At 41.1% G+C, this 23,034-nt stretch overlaps 2 protein-coding genes across 5 annotated transcripts in view; one reads left to right on the forward strand and one right to left on the reverse strand.

The window, feature by feature from the left end:
- cyfip1 (cytoplasmic FMR1 interacting protein 1) overlaps positions 1-22,695 on the reverse strand; it is a 29,123-nt gene extending 6,428 nt beyond the window's left edge. The window contains exons 1-23 of one of the 2 annotated variants that reach the window (XM_035176266.2): positions 22,387-22,695; positions 16,274-16,394; positions 15,423-15,512; positions 14,943-15,020; positions 14,508-14,609; positions 14,247-14,428; positions 13,362-13,458; positions 12,919-13,047; positions 12,688-12,792; positions 11,281-11,372; positions 10,777-10,894; positions 10,144-10,266; positions 9,848-9,973; positions 9,528-9,694; positions 8,773-8,920; positions 7,868-8,021; positions 7,611-7,767; positions 6,545-6,641; positions 5,522-5,598; positions 4,632-4,740; positions 4,434-4,553; positions 4,028-4,227; positions 2,860-2,947 (exon numbers count right to left, since the gene is read on the reverse strand). In XM_035176266.2, coding sequence (XP_035032157.1) covers positions 2,860-2,947; positions 4,028-4,227; positions 4,434-4,553; positions 4,632-4,740; positions 5,522-5,598; positions 6,545-6,641; positions 7,611-7,767; positions 7,868-8,021; positions 8,773-8,920; positions 9,528-9,694; positions 9,848-9,973; positions 10,144-10,266; positions 10,777-10,894; positions 11,281-11,372; positions 12,688-12,792; positions 12,919-13,047; positions 13,362-13,458; positions 14,247-14,428; positions 14,508-14,609; positions 14,943-15,020; positions 15,423-15,512; positions 16,274-16,390 — 2,676 coding nt within the window. In that variant the 5' untranslated portion in view covers positions 16,391-16,394; positions 22,387-22,695. Of the gene's footprint in view, positions 1-2,859; positions 2,948-4,027; positions 4,228-4,433; positions 4,554-4,631; positions 4,741-5,521; positions 5,599-6,544; positions 6,642-7,610; positions 7,768-7,867; positions 8,022-8,772; positions 8,921-9,527; positions 9,695-9,847; positions 9,974-10,143; positions 10,267-10,776; positions 10,895-11,280; positions 11,373-12,687; positions 12,793-12,918; positions 13,048-13,361; positions 13,459-14,246; positions 14,429-14,507; positions 14,610-14,942; positions 15,021-15,422; positions 15,513-16,273; positions 16,395-21,996; positions 22,187-22,386 lie in introns of those variants that run through there. The other variant, XM_035176267.2, reaches the window with a different exon arrangement.
- Positions 15-5,930, forward strand: LOC118120866 (fibronectin type III domain-containing protein 9). Of its 3 annotated transcripts, XM_035176273.2 has the most exons (3): positions 15-154; positions 1,637-2,373; positions 4,839-5,930. In XM_035176273.2, the coding sequence occupies exon 2, from the start codon at positions 1,723-1,725 to the stop codon at positions 2,356-2,358; it is 636 nt and encodes a 211-aa protein (XP_035032164.1). In that variant the 5' UTR covers positions 15-154; positions 1,637-1,722; the 3' UTR covers positions 2,359-2,373; positions 4,839-5,930. The 3 variants fall into 3 exon arrangements, with proteins under 3 accessions (XP_035032164.1, XP_035032163.1, XP_035032165.1); XM_035176272.2 differs by lacking the exon at positions 4,839-5,930 and having other exon boundaries at positions 1,637-2,507; XM_035176274.2 differs by lacking the exon at positions 4,839-5,930 and having other exon boundaries at positions 1,714-2,507.
- Positions 22,696-23,034: the final 339 nt, after the last annotated feature.

Below are 23,034 nucleotides of genomic sequence, written 5' to 3' on the forward strand. Positions count from 1 at the left end.
ACACGGCAGCAGCACGACGTCACAGCTGTTGATGCGCTGACAGTGATACAGTGTAGATGCTTAAATGAGTAGACAGCAGGAGCACAGGACAGTCTGAAGCAGCAGCTCAGACACTACACATCCATGTCCAACACGTGCTGGAGCGGTTTACCCGGTAAGTCCTTTCTCCTCTCATGTTTGATTGAATGACCACCGATGATTCGCTTGAAGAGGATCCTTGCCATGTGGACAAGTACGTTTTGTTGCTATGGGTTACAGCTAATGCACCAGAAAAAGAAAAGAACTTGCTCAAATTGACAAAAGATTGAACATTTGTTTTATTTTAGAACTGACTCTAAACCAACTGTTCTTGTGAGAATACGTGTCTGAAATTGTTAATGTTCATAAAATTCATATTGTTAATTACGGCTTAGTGAGAAAAGACCTTTGAAAAATAAGGAGTAAAGAGCAAAAAAAGGGATAAGTAACCTTTTACTTTGAATACGTCTTCTTTCCAGTAAGTACCCACTCTGCACTAGTTTAAATGGTAATAGGCCAAGTAAACACTTCAGGTTAATTACGTCACACTGCATTTGATAACATAAATTCAACACTGATGATGTAATCTGGGCTTTTCAATGAAACATGCTTCTGTTTTGTTTCCATTTCCACAACATGAAACTTTATTTTACCTGACATCTGTCCCAGGTCTGGACTATGTTGTAATATATGATGGAAAAAGCTACGTTTCAATAGATATAACAAATAATGCTAAAATTAAAGCTGAAACCAAAGGTTGGAGCTTCAAATCTGACCAGTGGGGGGGTTTAAACCGCTCGATGTCGGCAGATCATCACCTGTACTGTACCAGCACAGATGAGCCTCCTCCCAAAACATCCTGCGTTGTGTAATTTGCTGAACATCTGTACATACGCTCACCTCCCTCCCACCGCTGCACTTTGTCCCAGATAATCCTTTTCACAATGCTTATTATCCTCTGATACAGTTTTTTTCCTCCTTGCAGGGTGGTTAGGACGGAGTGAGTGGGATGGGTGGATGGGACTTTTCTAAATTATGTTCAACACTGCGCAATGTGCGCGGGATCCTGAGATTTTTTCCAATTACGACAGAACAGGGGCAGTAATCCAAGTGGTCAAACACAGACTGCAATAACTACAAACAAACCTACAGTCATGGAGGCTCAATATTCCGACTACCTCAACCCCTTTTACTCTTTTGTGCAATATTTCAGTGTATTCATTGTCCTTTTGTGCAATGATTCATGAGACTGCATATCTTATAGTTTGTGTATTTATTCTTCATTTTTATAAATATTTTCTTTTTTAGTTTGGGTATTCATCAATAGTTCAGTGCTGCTCTTTTAATTTGCCTGTTTTTCTTATGAAAGCTACGCACAAGAATTCCAATGTAGCCTAACTGTCTTGTACCTGTGCAAATGGCAATCTATCCATCCATCTATCCATCCATCTATCCATCCATCTATCCATCCATCTATCCATCCATCTATCTATCCATCCATGAAGTTCAAGGTGGAAAGAAACATAAATTTTAGAAATGGCCATGCCAAAAATCTTTATATCATCTGTATTTCTTCATGCGATTGTTTTACTGTGTTTTTGTCGTCTCTCTTTCCCAGTTTGGATTTTCATTTTGAGCGTACAAAGACTGTAACAACTGAGGAAACACTTCACTCATATCAACTTAACTCAACAGCGCCTCCGCATGGGGATTGCAGTCTACAACATCACCGCCACCTCAGCGAGTGTGAGCTGGCCGTCGTCCCCCGGCTGCCTGGACACCTTCTACAGCGTCATGTACGACCCCAACTGGAACAGCCTGCTCATGGGCTACAAGCGCAAGAGTTTCATGCACGAGGAACGTATCCCTGTCAGTCAGAGCAGCACCTACCTGGCCAACCTCCTCTCCCAGAGCGCCTACTTCTTATGTGTGACGTGTCAGGCCGCCAATCCGGTGCCAGACCAATGCCAGGTGTTCAGCACTCTGAGTGCGAGGGGCGAAGGTCACGAAAGAGGGGGCTGGGAACTTGCCATGGGCGTCTGGCTGACCTGCTGCATCTTACTGCTGGTCATCGCCAGCATCCTGTTGTGGGGATGTCTTCACACCATCTGCTCCCTCCAGAGCCAGGCCTCTGACAGCAGCCCAGTGGTGAGCAACTCGACCCTCCAAGACATGTCTGGACCTGGACGCCTCTACACTCCCCGAAGCAGCACGGACGCCACTAAACATTCCACCACCATGCCGCCCCCCCTCCTCTTAGCACAGACCACTGGCCACATAATTACCCAAGACCATGAGCTGAGGACACTCGCTAAGCTGTCTGGCAGTGAGCCAGTGTGAATCAACTGGATTGAGGTCATCACAGCATTGTTCTGCCCGCACTGAATTGTCACTGAGTGTTTTCATCCACTGACAAAATATCATTTGGGTTTAGCAGAAATAAAAATGTTTTCAAGGGAACCGAATTAAAAGAAAATATTACCGCACCACTTCAAACTTTTCAATGAAACATTTTGTGCAAACACATTGAATAGTAATTGATCAAAATGTGTTCCTCTGAATGTTTCTCTTATAAATAACAAGGAGTACTAAATCTCTTTTTGTAATTTATATTTCGATTTATGTTCACAAACATCTTTATTTTTGACGCTGATCCCCAATAATTATATTTGTCCACTTGTATTCTAGAGAAATATCTTACTGAGTGTTTGATTTCAACATGTGGACTCAAAAGAAGTCCGTCAAATCACGGCAAAAATAAATAAGAATAATCCTCTGCTCATGAAATCCAAGAACAGAAAATGAAGGATAGTGCTTTCTCGGTGGGGGATGATGACTGACCTTTGACCCGTACAGATACTGAGGCTGAGCGTTGGGTGGCTTGTCTCTCTGGAACTCTTGGGAGAAGGGCAGGATGGTGCGCACAAACCTGAACACAGAGAGACGTTATTATGTTTTATCTAAAAGGATTCTAAAATGAATCAACACACACACACACACACACACACACACACACACACACACACACACACACACACACACACACACACACACACACACACACACACACACACACACACACACACACACACACACACACACACACACACACACACACGAACCTGCAGCAATAGGTTTACTATGTTATACACACAGCTTTATCATCTGAGAAATTATGATGAATAAACTGAACATCAGACATTTGTAGCTCATTAAACACCCAAACAAGGTGTGTTTATTGGCAAACTGCATGTGAGGAAGCTGGTACTGCTTATTTCAAAGACCACTGCTGAGTATGAATCTTTGTCATCCACACATCACAGGATGTTCTCTGTGTAGTCCAGACAGCACAACAGTGAACAATCAGAGAAGTGCTTTCTTTCCAGCAGGGTACCACAGAGATGATACAGTTCATCAAATAGATTGGTTCATCAAAAATCTCTCACTGTGGGAAAACCTAAGCTCGGAGGTTTGTTGCAGGCCCATTAATAAGATCAGAGTTACAGACAGAACAATATGTCAGGCGAGGGGTATTGACTATTAAAGCCAGTATTATTTTTGTTACATTGTTACTACTCTGGTCAGATGAAACTGCTCTGGGAGCCCTGGGCAAACATTTGTTGTTGACCACCATAAAACATATGACAGCTCATTATTCAGCCAAGTTCTCTGGAGCTGAAATGACCAGTCACATACATTAATCTACATTTATATTTTTGAATCTAGGTTTGTCATTTGGATATTTCATTGCTCTTTATTTCATGTTTATATTCATTTACAATGCTACTGTGTATTATATAATTTATGAATGATTGAACTATCCAATGAACATTAATTATGACTGCAGCGTTCAGCAGGAAACTATAATAAACAATGATTTGTTTGGTCATGCATATAGTGAATAAGTGAAGTTGTGTACCACCAGTGCACTCAAACTGCAGAGCATACTGGCTAAATTATTGACTTTAATAGTGGATTGTGACTCAGACAATGAGCCAAGCTAACGCACCTGTTGGTCGAGCCATTGTAGCAATAGTTGGGCAAGAAATCATAGTTGAGTTCCCAGAAGACGTGCAGTGTAATCCTGCCGTAGGGGGCCGACACGTTGTGGTTGGCCTCGCGGAACATGGCGTCCATGCTGTCCAGAGTTAAAAACTTGCTGAGGAGCTTGTGCGTCAGGCGGTTGATATCCAGAAGACCTTCCAGCTCCTTTAACCAAGAAATACACAGAATAACAGTTTATATCAGCACGCCAACTCTCAGGTTCCTTCTCTCTAATCAGGACAAGGACAAACTGTAGATCTTGAAAATCACACGTGCTCCTCTAAACACATAGAAGAAGAAGCAAATAACAGGAGCAAACACTAAAATAAAAAGAAGATGTTATTTAGTCGCAGTGATTAAAATCAACATACCATGATCGAGGTGAGGTCCTCACTCTCAAAGCGATTGATGGCCAGTTCGAGAGACTTTGAAAGAGCAGCTGAGATCCTCTGAGTGATGAGCCTGTTCAGATCTATGGAGCGGCCTAAAAGCTGAGGTTCACAACTAGTTAGTAAAGGCACAACAAGCGCAAAATAATAAATGAGGCAGGAGATTGGTTGAGTTTATACCTGGACGTGGCGTTGCTTCAGCAGAGTCTCGTAGCGGTTGGAGGAAGGCCAGGGAATATTGGCCCCCTGGTTCTTGCAGTCAGTTCGCAAACGTTTGTCAAGGAGAAGACTGAGGGATTAAAAGGAAAAGTGAAGTTCACTGTATGAAGGGTGTTTTTATAAAAGTGCAAATCGGCATTTCTAAAACTAATTTTGTTTTCCCCCCAGAAACGAGTGCATTACATCCATGGTTCCCAGCTCACACCGACCAGAGGAGATAAAGAACACTTCATCGACATCGCCCATCCTGCTCCAAATATGCTTCAACTGATTTTAAAGTGAATATTAAGTAACAACACAATAGTGAAAATTGTTAACATTTATTTCATATAATTGATCCTTTCAATAATTTATTCATTACTTTTATTTAGTTGTTTAGTTCATTACTTTAAACTAACATTATCCATTTATACTAAATATCCATTAAACGTAGCTAATTATTTTTTACTTTTATTACTGTTGGGTAAATATTTACCATTTTGGTTCTTTTAATAGATTTCAGCAATTAATTTCAATATTTATCTATTAGTTATAGCTGGTTATTCCATTTTTTAAAACAACCTATCCATTACCCTAAGCTAACTGTGCTCACTTGTTAAAGACTCTCAGTATTAAAGTGCCATTTAGTTGGTGGGAGGTCTGTGTATTGTAGCTGGAAGCTTTCAGGTCAGCAACACACCAGATTGGGTTCTGAGTTTTTTCTACCTAAACACAAAGATCTACCTATATATTATAATAAAATCATAAATACAATTTGTTCATATAATTGAGGTACGAAGGATCCTCTGGTAACTTGGAACACAATGAAAAGGAGGGAAAAATACAAAAGTACATGCAAATGATTCACCTACCTTCCTGCTAGAATCTTGTAGTAGCCAAATATCTGATCAGCCAGTTTGTAGACAAACTGATCAAAGCACAAGTTCACCTGAAAAACACGGAGGTTCAAATTAACTTGGATTTTTAAAAAAATGTTTCAGCCTGTGATGGACAGAAATAAAAACACAAAACAGTTTCTTTCTTAATTTGGAAATGTTGCATTTGCAGATACCATTTTAAAATCACTTCTTACTCAAAATTCAACAGACCTGTAGGAATAGTCATTCACAGGGATTTAGAAAAAAACTTAGTGTCATAAGACAGTGTTCCTCTACATACAAAGTACAGTGCCAGTTCTAAACGTGTCTGTTTAAAAAGTTCTGTTCTCTTGTCCAGTTGTGGAGCTACTTCAGAATTATCCCTTGTCATTAGTGAGTCCTCCTCAAACAGTTCTACAATATACTGTCACTTTTTATTGTTTGTGTGCTGGAAGTTGTGTGCAGAGCTTTTTATAAACAGTCTGTGGTGAAAAGTGAAGTTAGAAAAGTTTGTGTTCATCCTACCTGGTTTATCTGCAATGAAGAGTTTATACTCAATGGTTTTCATAAAATGAAACTGAATTTGTGGTTTACACACATGTTTGATGCTTTACTCAACTAGTGTTATTTTGTCAAACATTACATGTCGGGTATTTCAGAGGTCTGTTAAGCAACCGACACAATCTTCAGACACAAGTTTACACCTTTACAAAATAAAAGCTCTGCAATTCAGCTCGATTGAAAGCATTACAGCAACAAAACAAACATTGTGCTTCTACTTTGAAGGAAATTTCCCTAAGAGGAAGTGATTCTATGAATGTTGTGGCCATGACAGACATCTATACCCTATAGCTATATCTGTGAATTTCTGTGTGACATAAAAATAACCAGATTATCTAAATGATCTGGTGATCAAGGTTTGACCCAGTTACAGACCACTGCTGTAGTTTATCAGAGGACGTAGAGAAGGACATAACTGACTGTTAAAGCCTGCTGCCCCATGTTTTTGTCTATTACCTCAGCTTCTATTTCATCGTAGAGGAACTGCTTCTTGAATTTGGTCAGGGCGTAGTGTGCACTGTCATTGTACAAATCCAGGGGATACAGCACATACCTGCAGGAGATGAGAGAAAGAAAGGAAAGGTTCAGTGTCTTACTTGTGAATAATGAGGGAACAAAAGATCCATTAATATGTTAGACAACGATTTTAGACGTAAATTTGCTAAGAAAATAAGGATAGCTGAGTGTGATGCCTACACAGTGGTTCATACAGTGCTGAAAATGTGTTTTAGTTACCTTGACTGTGGCAGAACACCACAGACCAATTTATCTAGTTTGTGATTGATACAGATTCTCTGTTTTCATTCAGTAGTTCAAATGGTTAGAATATTATTTCATTCACTGTGCAGAGCATTGATGCACTCTGCTATCCTTCTCTCGCTCACACGAACACACACGAACACACACAAACACACACAAACACACACAAACACACACGCGAACACACGAGGTGAGTCCGGGAGTTATTTGTACGAGCACAAGTTGTCCACCAATATTAAAATGATAACTGTCAATATTAAATATCTATATGGTTGATACACACTTTTTAAACAATTTTGGGTGAACATGAAGAATTACAGCATTTACGGTTCAAGCCAGATGATGTGCTTAATGGCTTATGTAAAACCTGCCTCATATCAGCATAATCCTGCTGTGTTTGCCTGCAGTTTTAAAATAGATATTCATAGTTAATCCCAATTTTTAAGTTCTTACCCAGGGTCTTTTTTGAAAACACAAGATAAGACGAAACAATTACTTGAGTTGCTGAATGCCTCTGGCCAGTCACACCACCAATAATCTCACACACACAGACATCAGTGTTGTCAAATTCAAAGCACACCGATTAGTTAGAGAGTGAAAGTCTTTTTCAGGTTTTGGACTATTGCAAAAGGCTGAAACTAAAGAAAAGCTCCAAAGTTCACAGCTAAACAGGGAAGAAACATGTGAGGTGTTGGGGAGTGGTTGAAAAGGAATATTCCCCCACAGTTTGTTACAGGGAACAAAAAACAAAATCATAATTTACTCCATCATAGAAGCTTCCTTGGTCTCCAGGATGTGGTCGGTGAGGATCCAGGGCATGGACATCTCAATGGGGAACTGAATCCTGCGACCCATGGTGAGCTCCAGGAAGAACTCCCTGAACCACAGCTGGGAGACGTCGCAACACTGCTGCAAGGTCTCTGCATGGAAGAGAAATAGGTTTCATTAGAGTGGCTCCATCTAATGGCAGTTATTCAGCATTTAAAGGAGCTACAGGATCAAACTGCTGTTTCTACGTACCACTGAAATTCAGCAGGTGGGTGTAAAAGAAGGACTCGCGGTGAAACCTCTCAATGTCCAGGATGGTTGGGCCTTCGAGACTGCTGCGCAGAGTCTTCTTAGATCCACTTTTGTCAGCAATGAGAGACTCCAGCATGGTCCTCACCATATAGAGCTACATGTATTTAATATAAGACAACACTGTAAGTGGATTTTACAAACTACCTCCCCTTCAGACAGTCTTGTCTCACAGACATTTCACATAATATCTTACAGGGATCATCTTACATCTACAGCAGGGAAGCTGCAGCGCAATTTCCTTTTGATAATCACTGAAAATACATTTCGAGTTCACCTCAGTGGGGAACATTTTCTTAGACCGCGTCTTTATAATCTCCACTCGTTACAACTCAAACGAGTGAAAATCTGCTGATTCGGGCAGACAAACACAGAAGGTGATTGTTTAGGGCTTTACAGTCAAACTAGAACTGGAAAAAAGATTAGTTCTTGGAATTAAGTTTTAAGCTGATAAATCTGTATGGTTTATGCAACATGCGGGATGCTTCTTAATAATGATAATATTTGTGATATGTAACACAATTGCATAGATGACTGCTATTCCGCGCTGTGATGAATGTGAAGTAGAAGGTTGGAAGGTAAAGTTATATTATAGTCATTCAGAGATAATGAGAAGAGAGAACAATACAGCAAACACAACAGGCAGGTTTATGAAAGCTGCGCTCATATTATCTCCCTTATTAATATCTGATGTCTGACACATCGGCATTGCGAGCTTCAAAATCCTCATTATTGATGACTGGCAACAGCCAGGGTTGCAGTGAATAAGACCTTGGCGGTATGGGAAATGATTACAAAAGGAGAGGTTAAAGGGAGGTGGGTTTATCAGCAGAGTGTGGAGCTCAGACCTGAGTGCTGGAGGGCCCCACAGCACGGCGGGGAACCTTTATGTCAAAGCCTCCCTTGGGGTCTTTTTCTCCGCGGAGGGCAGGATCGTTGTGGGGCTCCCGGCCGATTTCCCAGTCACAGACCGTCTTCCGGATGGCCTGGAGGACGCTGTGGTCAAAGGACAATTTCTAGTTAATCGCTGGCTTGAAAGTCCCAGTTAACACACACACACACACACACACTGGCATAGCTGCAATTATGAATATGAAGCAAGTTCACTGGAGATTCATGTTTATACAGTACAGAGGTTTGTAAAGAAGCAGCTGCAAAGAACAGTGTGTTATTGTTGAGAACAGCAACCTGCCACAGGAGAAAACATATTAATAGTGGTGGGATGGAACCAAAACTGTAAAGGTTGGAAAATCAAAGTAATGTGGTAAAAGATGCTATAAAGCTCCATAGAGTTAAGAGAAACCAAAAAGTGAGGTGATATTTATCTGTGGGTTCAACACTATGAGCAACAGCTTTTACTTTACACAGTCATTCGACCCACTGTTAGTATAAAAATATTGACTATCACCTTAACACATCTAACACATCTCACATTTAACACATCCCAAAGCCTGGAAAACCAGACAAAATAAATAAATGTTGTTTTGTTGCAGCATAATGAAAAACATTTTTTTTACTCTTTTCTGGGTGATATGATTAACACAAGAATAAAGTGTTGTTGGACATACTGCAGCTGTGAATGTGATTGTCGTGTGACCTTTACCTCTGAACAACATTTTTCTTCTTCTTGATGGCCTGCCGCAGCGGGTCACGCAGAGTGACTTGAGCAAAGTCCTGCAGGGCTGAATAGATGGTGTGACGGATGGCGTGATTGAACACACTCTCCATGCGTCCCATCAACACCTGCAGTCCCTTTATCATAGCCATTACCTGTCAAAACATTGAATCAGTGCTTTAGAGAATCAGTGCTTTAGAGAATCAGTGCTTTAGAGAATCAGTGCTTTAGAGAATCAGTGATTTAGACTGGTGGCAGCTGATAAACCATAGAGTATGTGTGCTGCATGTGTTGAGGTCACAACTGACCTCTACGAGGGCAAATTTCTCCTCGCTGGTGTAGTTGTATCTGGTGGCTCTTTCGTACTCCTCTGCATTGTCAGGGCACTCCTTGTTGGAGTACTTGTCTGTTGGATGAACCAGTTTCCAGGAGTACTGTCGGCAAAGTCACAAAGTTTAAAAGACAAAAAGAAACAGATGAATAAATGTCAAGAGGCTGGGGATTGGTAAACATTCTCAATACCTTATTTTACTTAAAGTCTAGTGTATATATGTAAAAGTTATATATTAAATGATTAGAATCTGTGTAATCTGTGCTTTCTTACCACTTCCATGACATGAGCGCTCCACTGAGAGAGCAGCTGCAGGCCCTGCAGGGCCAAGTCAAACAGCTTCCTGTACTCAGCATCAGTCTTCTGGGCTTCCTGACGCCCTGATCCCGTCACCACCTACGTGGGCAAAAAGCAACACACTTTGTCACACCCTGAAAATTAACACTGCAGGCCCACTTTTGAAAATCCTGATTTTCTCACAGCATAGATTAGTGAAAATGATTACAGAGCATAAAAACCCAGCAGTAAAGCTTCACCATTCAGGATGTGATCATTGAAATTACTTCCCTCATTCTTAACATTTCTGTCCTCAGTGATTGCATCAGCAATTCTAATCCACAAGTCAGTTGGTTAAACTTCCATCTGAACTACAGTGAGTTGTGACCTCTGAAAATCCGTCAGGGCATGACATCTGTTTAAAAGCTTGTTACATCACAGCTGGGAATTCTAATATCCCTCACATAAGGAAGAGCTATAGAAGACTCCCAGCTGAAAGCTGCCAGGTGGCTGATGTACTGTATGTTTCTTTATTTAATTGGCTAATGTCTGAGGTAACGGTAACATACTGTGTAAGTATGCCATGTCCTGATCCAGGCCAATTTAAACTCAGTGGAATGTGGCACTAACCTCACTGTTGCTGTAGCGAGCCAACTCCGAGATGAAGCGCATGTGATCGTCGCGGATCTGAAGCATCTGCTCACAGATGTTGTACTGGGGACTGCTGGATATAGATGTGCACGTCCACCTGGGGGTTAAGAAGAAGGAGAGAAGCCCAGTGAAGAATACATGTATTCTTGTTAATAAAGCTAGTACACACCGATGCTGAGGTGGAGAAAATTCAATGTACTTAAGCCCTGATGTAATGACATAGCGAAAGAACAGATTGTTTGCTAGACAAAGATTTGACGGCCAAGCAGGTAGAGGCATATATAATTCACAAAGCTGAAAAAACTAACAAAATCAAAAAAACACTCAACTGTAACGTGTCATTTGTGAACAGGACATGATACAATAAAAGATAAGGCTGAAAATTGTCTATTTATAATCATTGTCAGAAATGTACTTCTTTGATTAAAAAAAAAATCAAAGAGGCTAGGGCCGAGTTGGCAGAGACGTTTGTGTTCATCTCACCTGGATTTGTTATCTTCAAAGTGAGCACTGGTCTTGATGTATCGCGACAACTCAATCTGCATGTCACCAAACAGAGGGACCACCTGGAGTTGCTGTGAACACCAAAACACACAGATTTACATGAAGCATCTCTTCACTTCTCCAACACCAAATACTGGGTACATTGTGGCATCACTCAAGATTCATTTAATGTAAGCAGCAATAACAATCAAGGTAGACTCATTGCGTGGAAATGACTTAATGTAATTGTAGTTGAGACACATGGATATTTGGGGTGGGCTGTTTTTTTACCTCCACCAAGGGGTTGTGTTTTCATCACTGTTTGGCTTTTAGCAGAGTTACGCAAAAACTACAGAAACTATTTTATTTAAACTTGGTAGAAGGGTGGGGTAAGGGTCAGGGAAGAACCCAATACGTTTGAGTGGATTTGATAAGGGTGGTGGGTTATATAATTATTTTAGCTATAGCTATTCTAGTTTTCTTTCTCGTTTTCTGTTTTATTCCTCTTCCTGTACTGCTTTGAAAAAAATGATGTGAATAAAAACAAATTCAAAATGTTTAAGGAGAATTTGGAAATTGAATTTAAATGTTCTGCAGTATGTTGAGGAATTTATGACCATCCTCACACATTACAGTATATGCCACTATATATTATGTATATTGTATATTACACATCATATCTGTACAGGAGAATAGTGCCTGTCTTATTCCACACACACACTCCCTTCTCTCTCTAAGCAGTAGCCAAGGTCAGGTTATAGATAAAGGGCCAACAAAGAATACATTGTAGTGACTTTCACATCTAACTCAGATGCCCCAGACAGAGAGGCACCAACTTCAACTCTCACCGACTTTAACTCTTTTGCGTATTTCACCAGTGGAAAGACGTAAGGACACAATGTGATTTAGGAATGCATACTTTAGGCTTAACTGTCCAATAGGATGTGAACACCTACATGTAACATACAGAGTGACAGCAATTCTAGCCATTCATGGATGTGCTGTTATAATGGGTGACGCAAGTAGAGGGAGATATATGTGGAAGCTGTGGGAGACATCTTCAGACTTGGGGATGACAATTGCTCTTGTTACTCTGTTAGCGTTTGTTTATTGTTCCACCTTCTGTTCTCCTTGATGCATCAAGTCTACATTAAAACCTTCTGCATAAGACGTCAGATGCTGCCTGAGTTCTCCTTTCACCAGCTTCCAGAAAACGTCCATCACACAGTACAGTGAATTACAGTACAACTTGACTAATGTCCGTGTGTGTGTGTGTGTGTGTGTGTGTGTGTGTGTGTGTGTGTGTGTGTGTGTGTGTGTGTGTGTGTGTGTGTGTATATATATATATATATATATATATATATATATATACATACATACATGTGACATATGTCTACACCTTTGTACCTTGAAAAACTTGTCAATCTTGCTGAGGTTAAGTCTCTTCTTGGCATCGAGTTTGTAGATGCTGCTGTTGTTTCCGTCCATGAGGTACAAACCAAAGCCCATTACCTGGGGAAGTGGAGTGTTGGTTACATGTTGTAAAGGATGAACATTACTGTGGACAATGCTCCAGTAAATTGTTTAGAATGAGCTGAAGCAGTCATTCACCAGTAAATGGTGAAGGGCTTCACTTACTTTGAGCAGCATGTGTTTCTCACTGGGAGTGAGGTACATCTTGTTCTCGTAGTAATCGATGCACAGGTTGACGATGTCTGCCAGCAGCTCGTCATATCCATTTATCACCTCCAGCTGCTGCTGCAAAGACTGACGGACATCACAGAGGACGACTGATGATTAAATCATAATGTTATTAGTCATGTTTTTAACTGTTAACAGTTAGAGTAACTGTCTGTTTTTTACATTAGCCTTTTAGGACTTTCTTTGCCTAAATTTCAAATCTTATTTTTTAATCAAATGCTTATTAAAATCCAGGAATAGATTATAGGTTAAGAATAGAAAATGATTGGTGTTTTTTTTTTGCAGGTGTTTCACTACTGAAAGCAGTTGTTGAGAAGTGCTTCCATGTTGAAACCATTTCATCTTAAGAGTTTGAACAGTCTGATGCACGTCTAACAAACCTGAGTGATTTTGTTGTGGTTTGCCAGGAACATGGACAAATTCTGAGACTCCTGAATGGACGAGGGCTCGGACATCTTTCTGAGGAACTGGGCCGCTCTAAGCAAAGACAAGAAACATTGTGTTTTAATAATCTAAAAAGAATCATACCAAACAGATATTAACTTGGCTGACTGCCACACACAATACAAATACATACAGGTAAAGTCTTAAAAAATGGTGTTCAAGTTGTTGCTCCCAGCAAATTAAATTAAAGTAAACCACAGAATAAATTAAAGTAAACCACAGAATAATAATAAGAGGGGAAAAAGAGGAATAAGGAGGAAACGAAGAAGAAGCTGTTTTCTTAACAAAGTTACAAAGTGCTTCACACATTAAAATAATAAAACGATTCAGAATTCAGAGATTAACACTTTTAAGAAGGGATTTAATAGCTGTAACAGATGTGGCATTTCTGATCTTAGCTGATAAGTCATTCCAGAGTTTGGGGCTCGTACTGCAAAAGCACGACAGCCTTTAGTCACCAATCGGGCTCTGGGCCCTACCAGAAGACTATCAGCTGATCTAAGATGGCGTGCAGGCTCACAGGGACTTAGTAAATCCTTGATATACACAGAGTTGTGTAAAGCTTTAAAAGTCATCAATAAAATCTTTTAAAAAATTGCAATAACGTATTGTATATCAGTAGTTTTCTAACATTCAAATAGTTAGCATAATCCTGGAACACTGAGTCTCCTGTATCAGGGGCAGTGGTCTCCCTGGTTGAAAAACACAGGTCTGACATAGGACATGGTGTTTTTTCCTTGTTGGCGGCTGATGCTGCCATCTAGTGTCTGTCACGGCACCACAGTGTGAATACGAGCAGTATGTGCTCCAACTCTCAGTACCGTTTGTAGGCAGAGTGGTCGTTCTTGACGCTGCATTTCATGTTCTTCAGCTCGTCCAGCACAGCGAACATGTTGATGAACTTTCCGAGGGTCATCAGGTACGCCTCAGAGACAAAGTCCTTCCTGCGCTCGGTGTGACAGAGACGACGGACCTCGCCGCAAAAACGGTCGATGGCGGTGCGCTGAAGGAGACAAGGAGGAGATTAAGCGTTGAAGAGACAGTCAAGGAGACTCTCTACCCATATATGAATGTATATTTACCTGGAAGTACATGAAATTCATCAGCTTGGTGACTTCAGGCTCCAGCACCTCCACTGTCTTCTCATAGATCTCCACTCTGTTGGGCTGCTCATTGCATTTTACCTAGAAGAGAAAAAGAGAAACAAAACTCTGAAGGGTAGAGCACAAAGGAAACCTCACATAGCTTTTAATCCAGAGATATCAAGATTAGGGTTGAAAATAAAATTTGTTTGCATCATCTATTAATCTGCATATTAATCTCCTAATGATTGTGTTGTCTGCAACATGGCAGGAAATAGTTCAAAATACTGATTACAAAAATCTCACAATGGAGAGGTGACAAAGAAAAGCAGAACATTTTTTAATTTGGAAACTTAATTATTTAATTGGCTAATCGTTGCAGCCTTATACATACAAGTCATGGGAGCACAGTGTTCCCGAAAGCACAGTGGTTACCTGTGGTATTGCACGTGAGCAGCTTCTCCAGGTGTAGAGCATGATGGCGTATTCCTGCCCCTCCTCCAGCATCTCATTCTATTTAAAAACAACAAACAATAAACCAATAACCCCAATCAGTTCAAAACTGGCTCACATGTTACAGTCTACAATAAAAAAAATGAACACACAAACACCACATAAGGACTAAAACATGTCAGTTGTTTACAGTGAGTGGAGCAAAGTGCCATCCTGCCTTCACACAAAGTTCTGTCTGATTCCAGCCCCGGGCAATTAGTCGCTCACTAATTAGACACAAAGCCCTGGATTCTGTGAGCTGCCCGCTAGACAATACCAAAGACTCTGCTGGGACAGGCGCGCCTCTTTTGCCCGATCCTGTTCCAAACAAACCTTGACCTCTTTGTGGGGAATATTTATTTTCCCAGAGTCATTACTGAGGTGAGAGCGATGACGGACACACTGAGGAGTAACTTCACATACCATGTTGGAGTGGACGGTGGCTTGCTCGATGTATCTGGCGATGCCGGTGACGAAGGCATTTCGATCCTCAAAGTTGGTGTTAAAGTTTGGCTGTGGGGAGATGGGAAATTATGACCAAAGAAATTACACAGGTACAGACTTCAGCTATGTAAGAGGCAAAACACATCACGTCGTAGCTAGAGCGGTTCATATGTATGTGAGAAGTAGAAAATGCCAAACTATTTGATTTGTCGTAGGATTTTTAATTTATTTTGATTTACTTGAGCAGCTTACACAAATATTTCACCTTTCCCAAAATAATGTAATATTTCTGCATTTATATATTTGTTCCTATTGCATGAAAATGTATCTGTAAGTGTTACCTAACTAACAAGGATACTCAGATTGGTGCATTCATGAGCTTTCCTTGTTGAGATGTGTGTAATGGCCTTTTGCAGCCTCCCATTGATAAGATTCTTATTCTGGAAGAAACGCTGATGTTTTTCACTTTTTGTCAGACGAGCCGTTTTCAGACATGATCTGCGGGTAAAATCTGAAGAATTGGCTACGGAGTTTACTTTATTAAGGTTTTTTTATTGATCAATGTATTTTCTCCTATTCCCTGTAACTGCAATATAAATAAATATATATATATATATATATATATATATAGAGAGAGAGAGAGAGAGAGAGAGAAAATCCAATTAACACAAGGTCACAAAAACACTAGGTAATCACTAGTGATGAACTAATGTGAGAAACCATTATGTCGGAGGTAAGTGAGAAAAAACAAAACAACAAACATTATCATAAAATAATTGCATGGATGATGAGTGGTCGGACATTAGCAACGCGCTGCTGTTGCCACTGACCTGATACATGACGGAGGAGGGGAGGGGCTCGATGCATGGCTGCTGGTCCGGGAGCGGCAGCTCCTCCAACAGGTCCACGTTGGACAGAGCATCCTCTAAAGTCACCGTGGATGCCATGCTGCTGCAAAAGACAAAAAGAATCATGTTTAGCTTAGAATGAAGGACCTAGACTCTAGCAGCAATGAAGCAAGACAGCATAATGCTCAGGCAATGTCTAAATAATAACATGATTTTTTAGGTGATGCATTGGGTTGACAACCTGAGACACCAGCAGCAGAGTCCTGAGCTTCATCCTAAACGTTGTTGTACATCACCAGTAGCAACCTGATACAACTGCAGACAGCACCTTTATCTTTGAATAAAACCTTCAAACAAGGTATTGTGTTGTGTTATCAGGCCACACAGAGCTTCCTGTCCAAATAGCCTCAGATAGATCAACAAGGTCAGGGCTGAGGTTGGGACCTCACTGTACCGCTGGGGACAAAGTGAGCTGGCGAGATAATGCCAAATAGATTTGTTTGCGTTCAACAGGCTATTTAAAAATATTTGATGCTGCATTTCAAAGTGTGAGTAGAGTCTAGTTGTTTGGTTCTTTGTTAAAATCCCCGATGGAGAATTATAGAAAATCAGTGTGATGTCAATAGATTAGCACTGTATCAGTAAGTGCTATGGTTTGCATTCTCATGCTGCTGCTGCTGACTGCCGATTTTCAGACGTCACTGACACGGAACAATCCAAAAAATCTATTGAAATGAGAATTGACAGAGGGTCAAACAATCCCCAGCGACTGACTGCCAACACAAAAGCGTGGTCACAGTCACTGCATGCACAGGCTCAGGGTCAGACGAGGTCACGGACCTCCTCCTCTGCAGATGGAAGCACAGTACTGGGCACGAGGAAGACATGGGCCAATGTATTTTAAAGAATTTGAGCTTCTAATGGCTAAAGTACATACATTCAGCAGCAATTGAGTCTCTGTCAGTCATTATAAATGCACATTTACTGGATGGTTGATACAACTTCTCATCATGTCCCCTTAGACAGATTTTTTGTTTGGGATGTCATTTGATAAAAAAATGTCAGCTGCCATGGCAAGTTTGAAAATTGTTATGCCAAAGGCAGTCGATTGAGAGTGTGGTTGTTGAATGCTTACGGTATAATCAGCATTTTACTTTGGTTAAAATTACAATATGTTTAGATGTTGCTGTCCAACAGTAGAGAGGAACATAAACATATATCTAGTGGATAAACTATATCTCATATGCCATGAGATGTTCTTCATCCAAATATGTTTTGATTCATTTTGCAGGCATTATGCAAAGCATACAGAGGACCAGCGTCTGATGCAAGCCCAAGCCCGCGTGCCACAGAGATTTCTACAAACGTGCACAATCCCCACTGTAAGAGGCATCATATTACCATGTGGCAGCTGATGTTTTTCAACATGAAAATGATGTAGGAACAAAAAATGAACATGAACATTTAAAACTTCTCATCATTAATCATATCACATAAATAAAGTCTCTGCAAAGGCCAAAGAGATAATTTCATTCATTAATTTTGACCTATCAAGGGCACTTTAATCATTTTAAAGCTAAATAGGCATGTTGGGAATCTTCCCTGCAGGCCTGAATGATATGGGCAAAAATTATATCAGACAAAGATTTACATATTAGTCGATATTGATAATTATCATTATAAGTGTCACATTATTATTTCTTTTAAGTTTTAGTTTGCTTTGTTTCTGTGCTGCAGCCCGATGAACTTGACACCACACAGTGACTGATGCTTTAATGTGTCATCGGACGTGTTTGGCCACCCAGAGACCACAAAACTGAATGTGTTAGTTTCTGAATACACTGTACTGTAAGTAATGGAATAAGTGAAAGTTTTTATGCTGCACAAGTATGTACACATTACAATAACCAGGGTCAATCCACTCTACATAGGGTAAAATACAGTAGGTGCAGTTAGTTGCAAAAAACACAGAGAAGTTAGATGTGAGCAGCCATGAAGAGCAATTATCAGAGCATCTCTAATGATTTAGCCCTCCCCCCTAAAAAAATTAGCTCATCAAACTGAATGGCAAACAGTCAAGTAAGCAGCATCACAGGCCCTGTTCAGACCTGGTATTAACATCCATCCTCAGAGATCTGATCACAAAGGGACAGCCTTAAAGGGATAGTTCACCCCCCTCCATCGGCATAGTGGTTATGCCATTTGAGGGGTGGGTGAAGTGTTGAGTCCACAAAGCACTTTTGGAGTTTCAGGGGTAAACAGCGTTGCAGCCAAATCCAATAGAATTGAAGTAAACGGTGACCGATTCTTCAAATAAAATGCCTCCGTACATACTTACTTCAATTGTATTGTATTTGGCTTCAACGCTGTTTACCCCTGAAACTCCAAAGGTGTTTTGTGGACTCAAACACTTCACCCACTCCTCAATCGGCTTAGTGGTGAGTACATAATGAGTGAATTTTCATTGTAGGGTGAACTATCCCTTTAAGTTTGTGTGTTCACACCTGGTATCAAAATGTGACCTAAAAGTGTCTCCTGTGAAGGCTTGTGATTGGATCTCACTTAGCTGCTCTATATCATGTAAGTAATTTGTGTTTGCAAACACCAAATGATCTTGTTTTTAGCCAGTCTGAGTTTAGAGAGACCAGGCCGGAACAGGGTCACTAATTACAGCTCAGTCTTCTTGCCGACCAAAGGGGGAAGTATGAATCACAAAGTTTGAGTATGGGATCCACACACACATTTTTAAAATGACTTTCTGTGGCTAGAATCTATTCATATGAAAATAGAGAGAATTAGTAGCTTCGACAAATGTTTCAGGAAGTGTCAACTTCAACTCTGAACCGAAACCAAGTCCATTATTAAAAAAAAGGAACCTTGAAGGATTTCGTTTAGTGCATGGTTCCTGTTTAGACTGCTGAGTGTAGAGAGGTCTGCTGTTCGAAGAGTCAGGCAAAGCCGTGCCCCTCAAAGTGTTCATTTTGACTGTCCGGTTGTTGGCCATTACACCCACTGCTGAAGTTCCACACCATGTGTTAGCAGGGCTCGTTCTGTAATTACACAGTAAGGAGCTTAAAACCAGCCTCAAGTAGGTAAAGTTGGTGTGCCAAGTGGAGGGCAAGGCACTGCCACGCAACAGTGATTATACTAGTGAAGGTTCTCTTAAGCACTTTTTTAACATCACACAAAGTGCATATGGACAGACTGTCACTTGACCAATTCCTAAGAAAAAATATTAATCATCATTTGATCCAGAAATAAATACAAATATTGAGAATTAGATAGCTACTAATAATGGATAAATGGTTAACTATAAGTACTAGATGAGCCACAGTGAAAGTACCAATGCAAGCTGTGACCAAAACACAGACTTTAACTGGATTAAAACACAATAAATGTAATTACGTCCACTTTATAAAATGCACAAGGTTAATTATCCATTTTAAATTACTTTCAAAGAACATGACTGCTTGTGTTGGTGAAAGGTTACTTGAGTTCCTCTGACAGGCCTGTGGGGGTATTTCAGAGAAAGAAGCTTGGTGACCACTGATCTGCACCAACCAGGACATTGTTGCCACTGAGTTTGTCAAACGCCACAAATAAAATTCCTTTCACCTCCACTGTAACAGACATATATCTGTATGTGGCTTCAGATAAAACTGAAACTGTAGATGTGGAAGGAAAAACCAAAGAGTGAGTATTTTTGGTTATTTGCTTTAAGGTTGTTACTGCATAGAAACAGCAGTTACGCAACACTACTTAAAAAAAAAAAAAAGAGGAAACAACAATCTGTGGGGAGGTATGAACTATGATGTTGAAACGCACAACAGATGAAATGACAAAGCGTTTGACACCTTGACACCAATACGAGCCGCTAGACCCTTTTCTAAATTGTTTCTTCACTGAAGATGGGGAGGAAATATACATTATATTCCTCGCTAGTCAGAAATGAGAAATGCCACAAGGACCTATGGTGTGCAGAACGTTTTTAAGACATTTCCTTAGTGACAATAAACAGAAACACAAGACATCCAGCTGCATCAACGGTGCCACCCTGAAGGAAGTCGTATGCTGAGGTGTGATAATCGTTGCCACTTATCAGTGCATGAATCTCTTTGTGTCTTAGTTTTCCTGTTCAGTCACTTGATAAAAAATTATAAAAAATACTTCCTGACTGCTCAAGGGTCCACCAGTAAGTCTTAAATGAACTAATGTCTTATGTTGAACCTAAAATCACTGGTTTGAGCTAATTGGGACACAATGAAGTTTATTAATTAACTTCTTTTCTTTTTCACAGATATTAAAAAAGGGAACATCCAACTGCAAACCCCGCTCAAGTTTATAAAGTTTTGTTCAATACTGCAAACAAAACGTAAAATATAAGGTCTGACAAGAGACTGAGAAAATAAATGATCAATAGGGAAATGAAAGCCGTCACTCAGTTTCACTGTACTTCACTGTTGTACTGTAAACATTATGCTGCATACTGTTTATCACTCCAGATGTGATACTCTCATTTAGTTTATCAGCATCCTTGATTTTAAAAAAAAAACAACCACAGAGAAAAATACCAAACCAAACTTTTACCGGTGAGGTTTTACCCACAGCATCTTCATGCCCATCCCCCATTCCTTCATAACAAAGATGAGAGATAATCAAAGGCAAAGCAAAGAGGGTGCAGAGTCAAAAGGTAAAAATGTCAACTTCTTAATCCACACGTATATAATTGTTGCTGTTGCACATTCAACTGAGAAGTTGCCCTCTATCTAATCTACTAATTCCACAAATGGCTGCCTTTCTGTCTGTATGTGGAACGTATATCCCACGAAAAATTCATCTCATCAGCTTCATACTTGGCACATGTAATCTTAGTGGTCCAGGGAAGTGTAGTGTTGCAATTGGTGCAAATTGGACAAGAGATATGTTCAATATTAACAAATTTTGAATAAACAGGCGTCCAGTGCTTTGTAGCAGGCAGTGGGGGTGAGGCAGTGTGCCAACAGTCAGTCTTTCGACTGAGTTGAACAAGTCTTCATCCAGCAGCCTTCAGCAATACTCATACCTGACATCCCCAACATGCCAGGTATGAGTAAAATAACACCAGTTCAGTTAATCATTCAAACTTTTAAGCCACACACATGTACAGTACTAAAGCCAATTCTGTTTCATGTTATGAAAACCATTGAGTATAAACTCTTCACTGCAGATAAACCAGATAGGATGAACCCAAAGTTTTCTAACTTCACTCTGCACAATAGACTGTTTATAAACAGCTCTGCACACAACGTCCAGCACACAAACAATAGAAAGTGACAGTATATAGTAGTATTGTTAGAGGAGACACTTATGTCAAGAAATAATTCTGAAGTGGCTCCAGGACAAGCGAACACCACATTGCAAACAGGCGCTGCACTGGTGATATGAAAAGGCGAGAAAAGTAGAAAGCAGAAAAACTCGAGTGTTTTGTTATTTACAGAGAGTGGCCGGGCCCTAAACGCATCATCTGGAGGGTGGGGAACCCAGCGGGACAAATGTCCAGCTACAGTAACAACCAGAGGAAGAACAGCCATGTCCACAAGAACACACTCATACTGCTTTAAATATTCAACACTTGCAGACAGTAAAGTCAATGTTGGATCAGAGATGATAATAATATGGTAACTGGTGTGTCTCTTTCCCACCTGGGGACACAACTCTCCACTTACCAAGTCACAGGTAAACACTAAACTCTCCACAAACAACGTTCAGAGCGAATGGACAACAACCCAGAGACTCGCTGCGGTGGATTCGTCCTGTGAAAGCTGCTCCGACATGGCAGTGGAGTAATGGCCGTGTCCCTGCTCCGTGCCGGGGCCTGAGATTAGTCACAGCTCGGGCCTGCGAGCCAGGAAAATGGCTTTGAACCGCAACAAGCTGTTTAACCTCTGAGCTAATTCGGTCCGCGCGCCTCGACCCGGACCAGGAGGCTGATCTCTAACCTCGAACCGGCTCGGCTCGGAGTCAGCGACACTACTTTCTTTTCTCTCGCTGCTCGGCGGACTTCGCTGGAAGTTCACACCACGAAACCAACTTCGAGAGGACTCTTCCCCACTCACCCGCAGTCAGTCGCTGGTTAGCAGGGAAAACTTCTGCGCTCTCACAGCGGACTACAGCCACATGCAGCCGGGAGCTCGATCCCTCTCTGGCCACCGCGCAGGCCGGGTCTTTCAGCGCCTCTATCCAAGCTTTTATTCCAGTCGTCGGCCAAAGGAATCTTTTCCTCGGTCGGTGTTATTATCATGGGCGGGGGAGAGAAGTCGAGCAGGGAGTTCCTGTCCCTCATACAGGGAAACTCAACAGGAAGCTGGGCTCGGAGCTGCGGTGCGGCTCTGCTCCGCTAGGGCCCGGACCACAGGGCAGCAGGGACCACAGGCTGGGACCACAGGCAGCAGGGGCCATAGGCGGGGACCACAGGCCGGGACGGAGGAATGTACAGTGAGAACCTGCCCGCGGGTATGGAAGCTGATTTGTGCCAAAAACACCCCCCCACCCCCCTGCTCCAGCTGCTGCAGCACACATGAGGCATGGATTTGAAGAGGGATTTGATTCCCTCTTTAAAAATGAACAAAATCAGAGTTTTTAAATCAACGAAATCACGACTGTTTGCTGTCCTCGCTCCTAAATGGTGGAACAGCTCCCCAATGACACCAGGAAATCAGAAAGTCTATACATTTTCCGCCGCAAACTAAAAACACATCTCTTCC

The sequence above is a fragment of the Hippoglossus stenolepis genome, chromosome 14 (assembly GCF_022539355.2).
Source record: "Hippoglossus stenolepis isolate QCI-W04-F060 chromosome 14, HSTE1.2, whole genome shotgun sequence".
Lineage (NCBI taxonomy): Eukaryota > Metazoa > Chordata > Actinopteri > Pleuronectiformes > Pleuronectidae > Hippoglossus > Hippoglossus stenolepis.

Bases quoted from the DNA above. Each gene is read 5' to 3' on its own strand.
- LOC118120866 (XM_035176273.2), top strand. From the start codon at position 1,723: ATGGGGATTGCAGTCTACAACATCACCGCCACCTCAGCGAGTGTGAGC.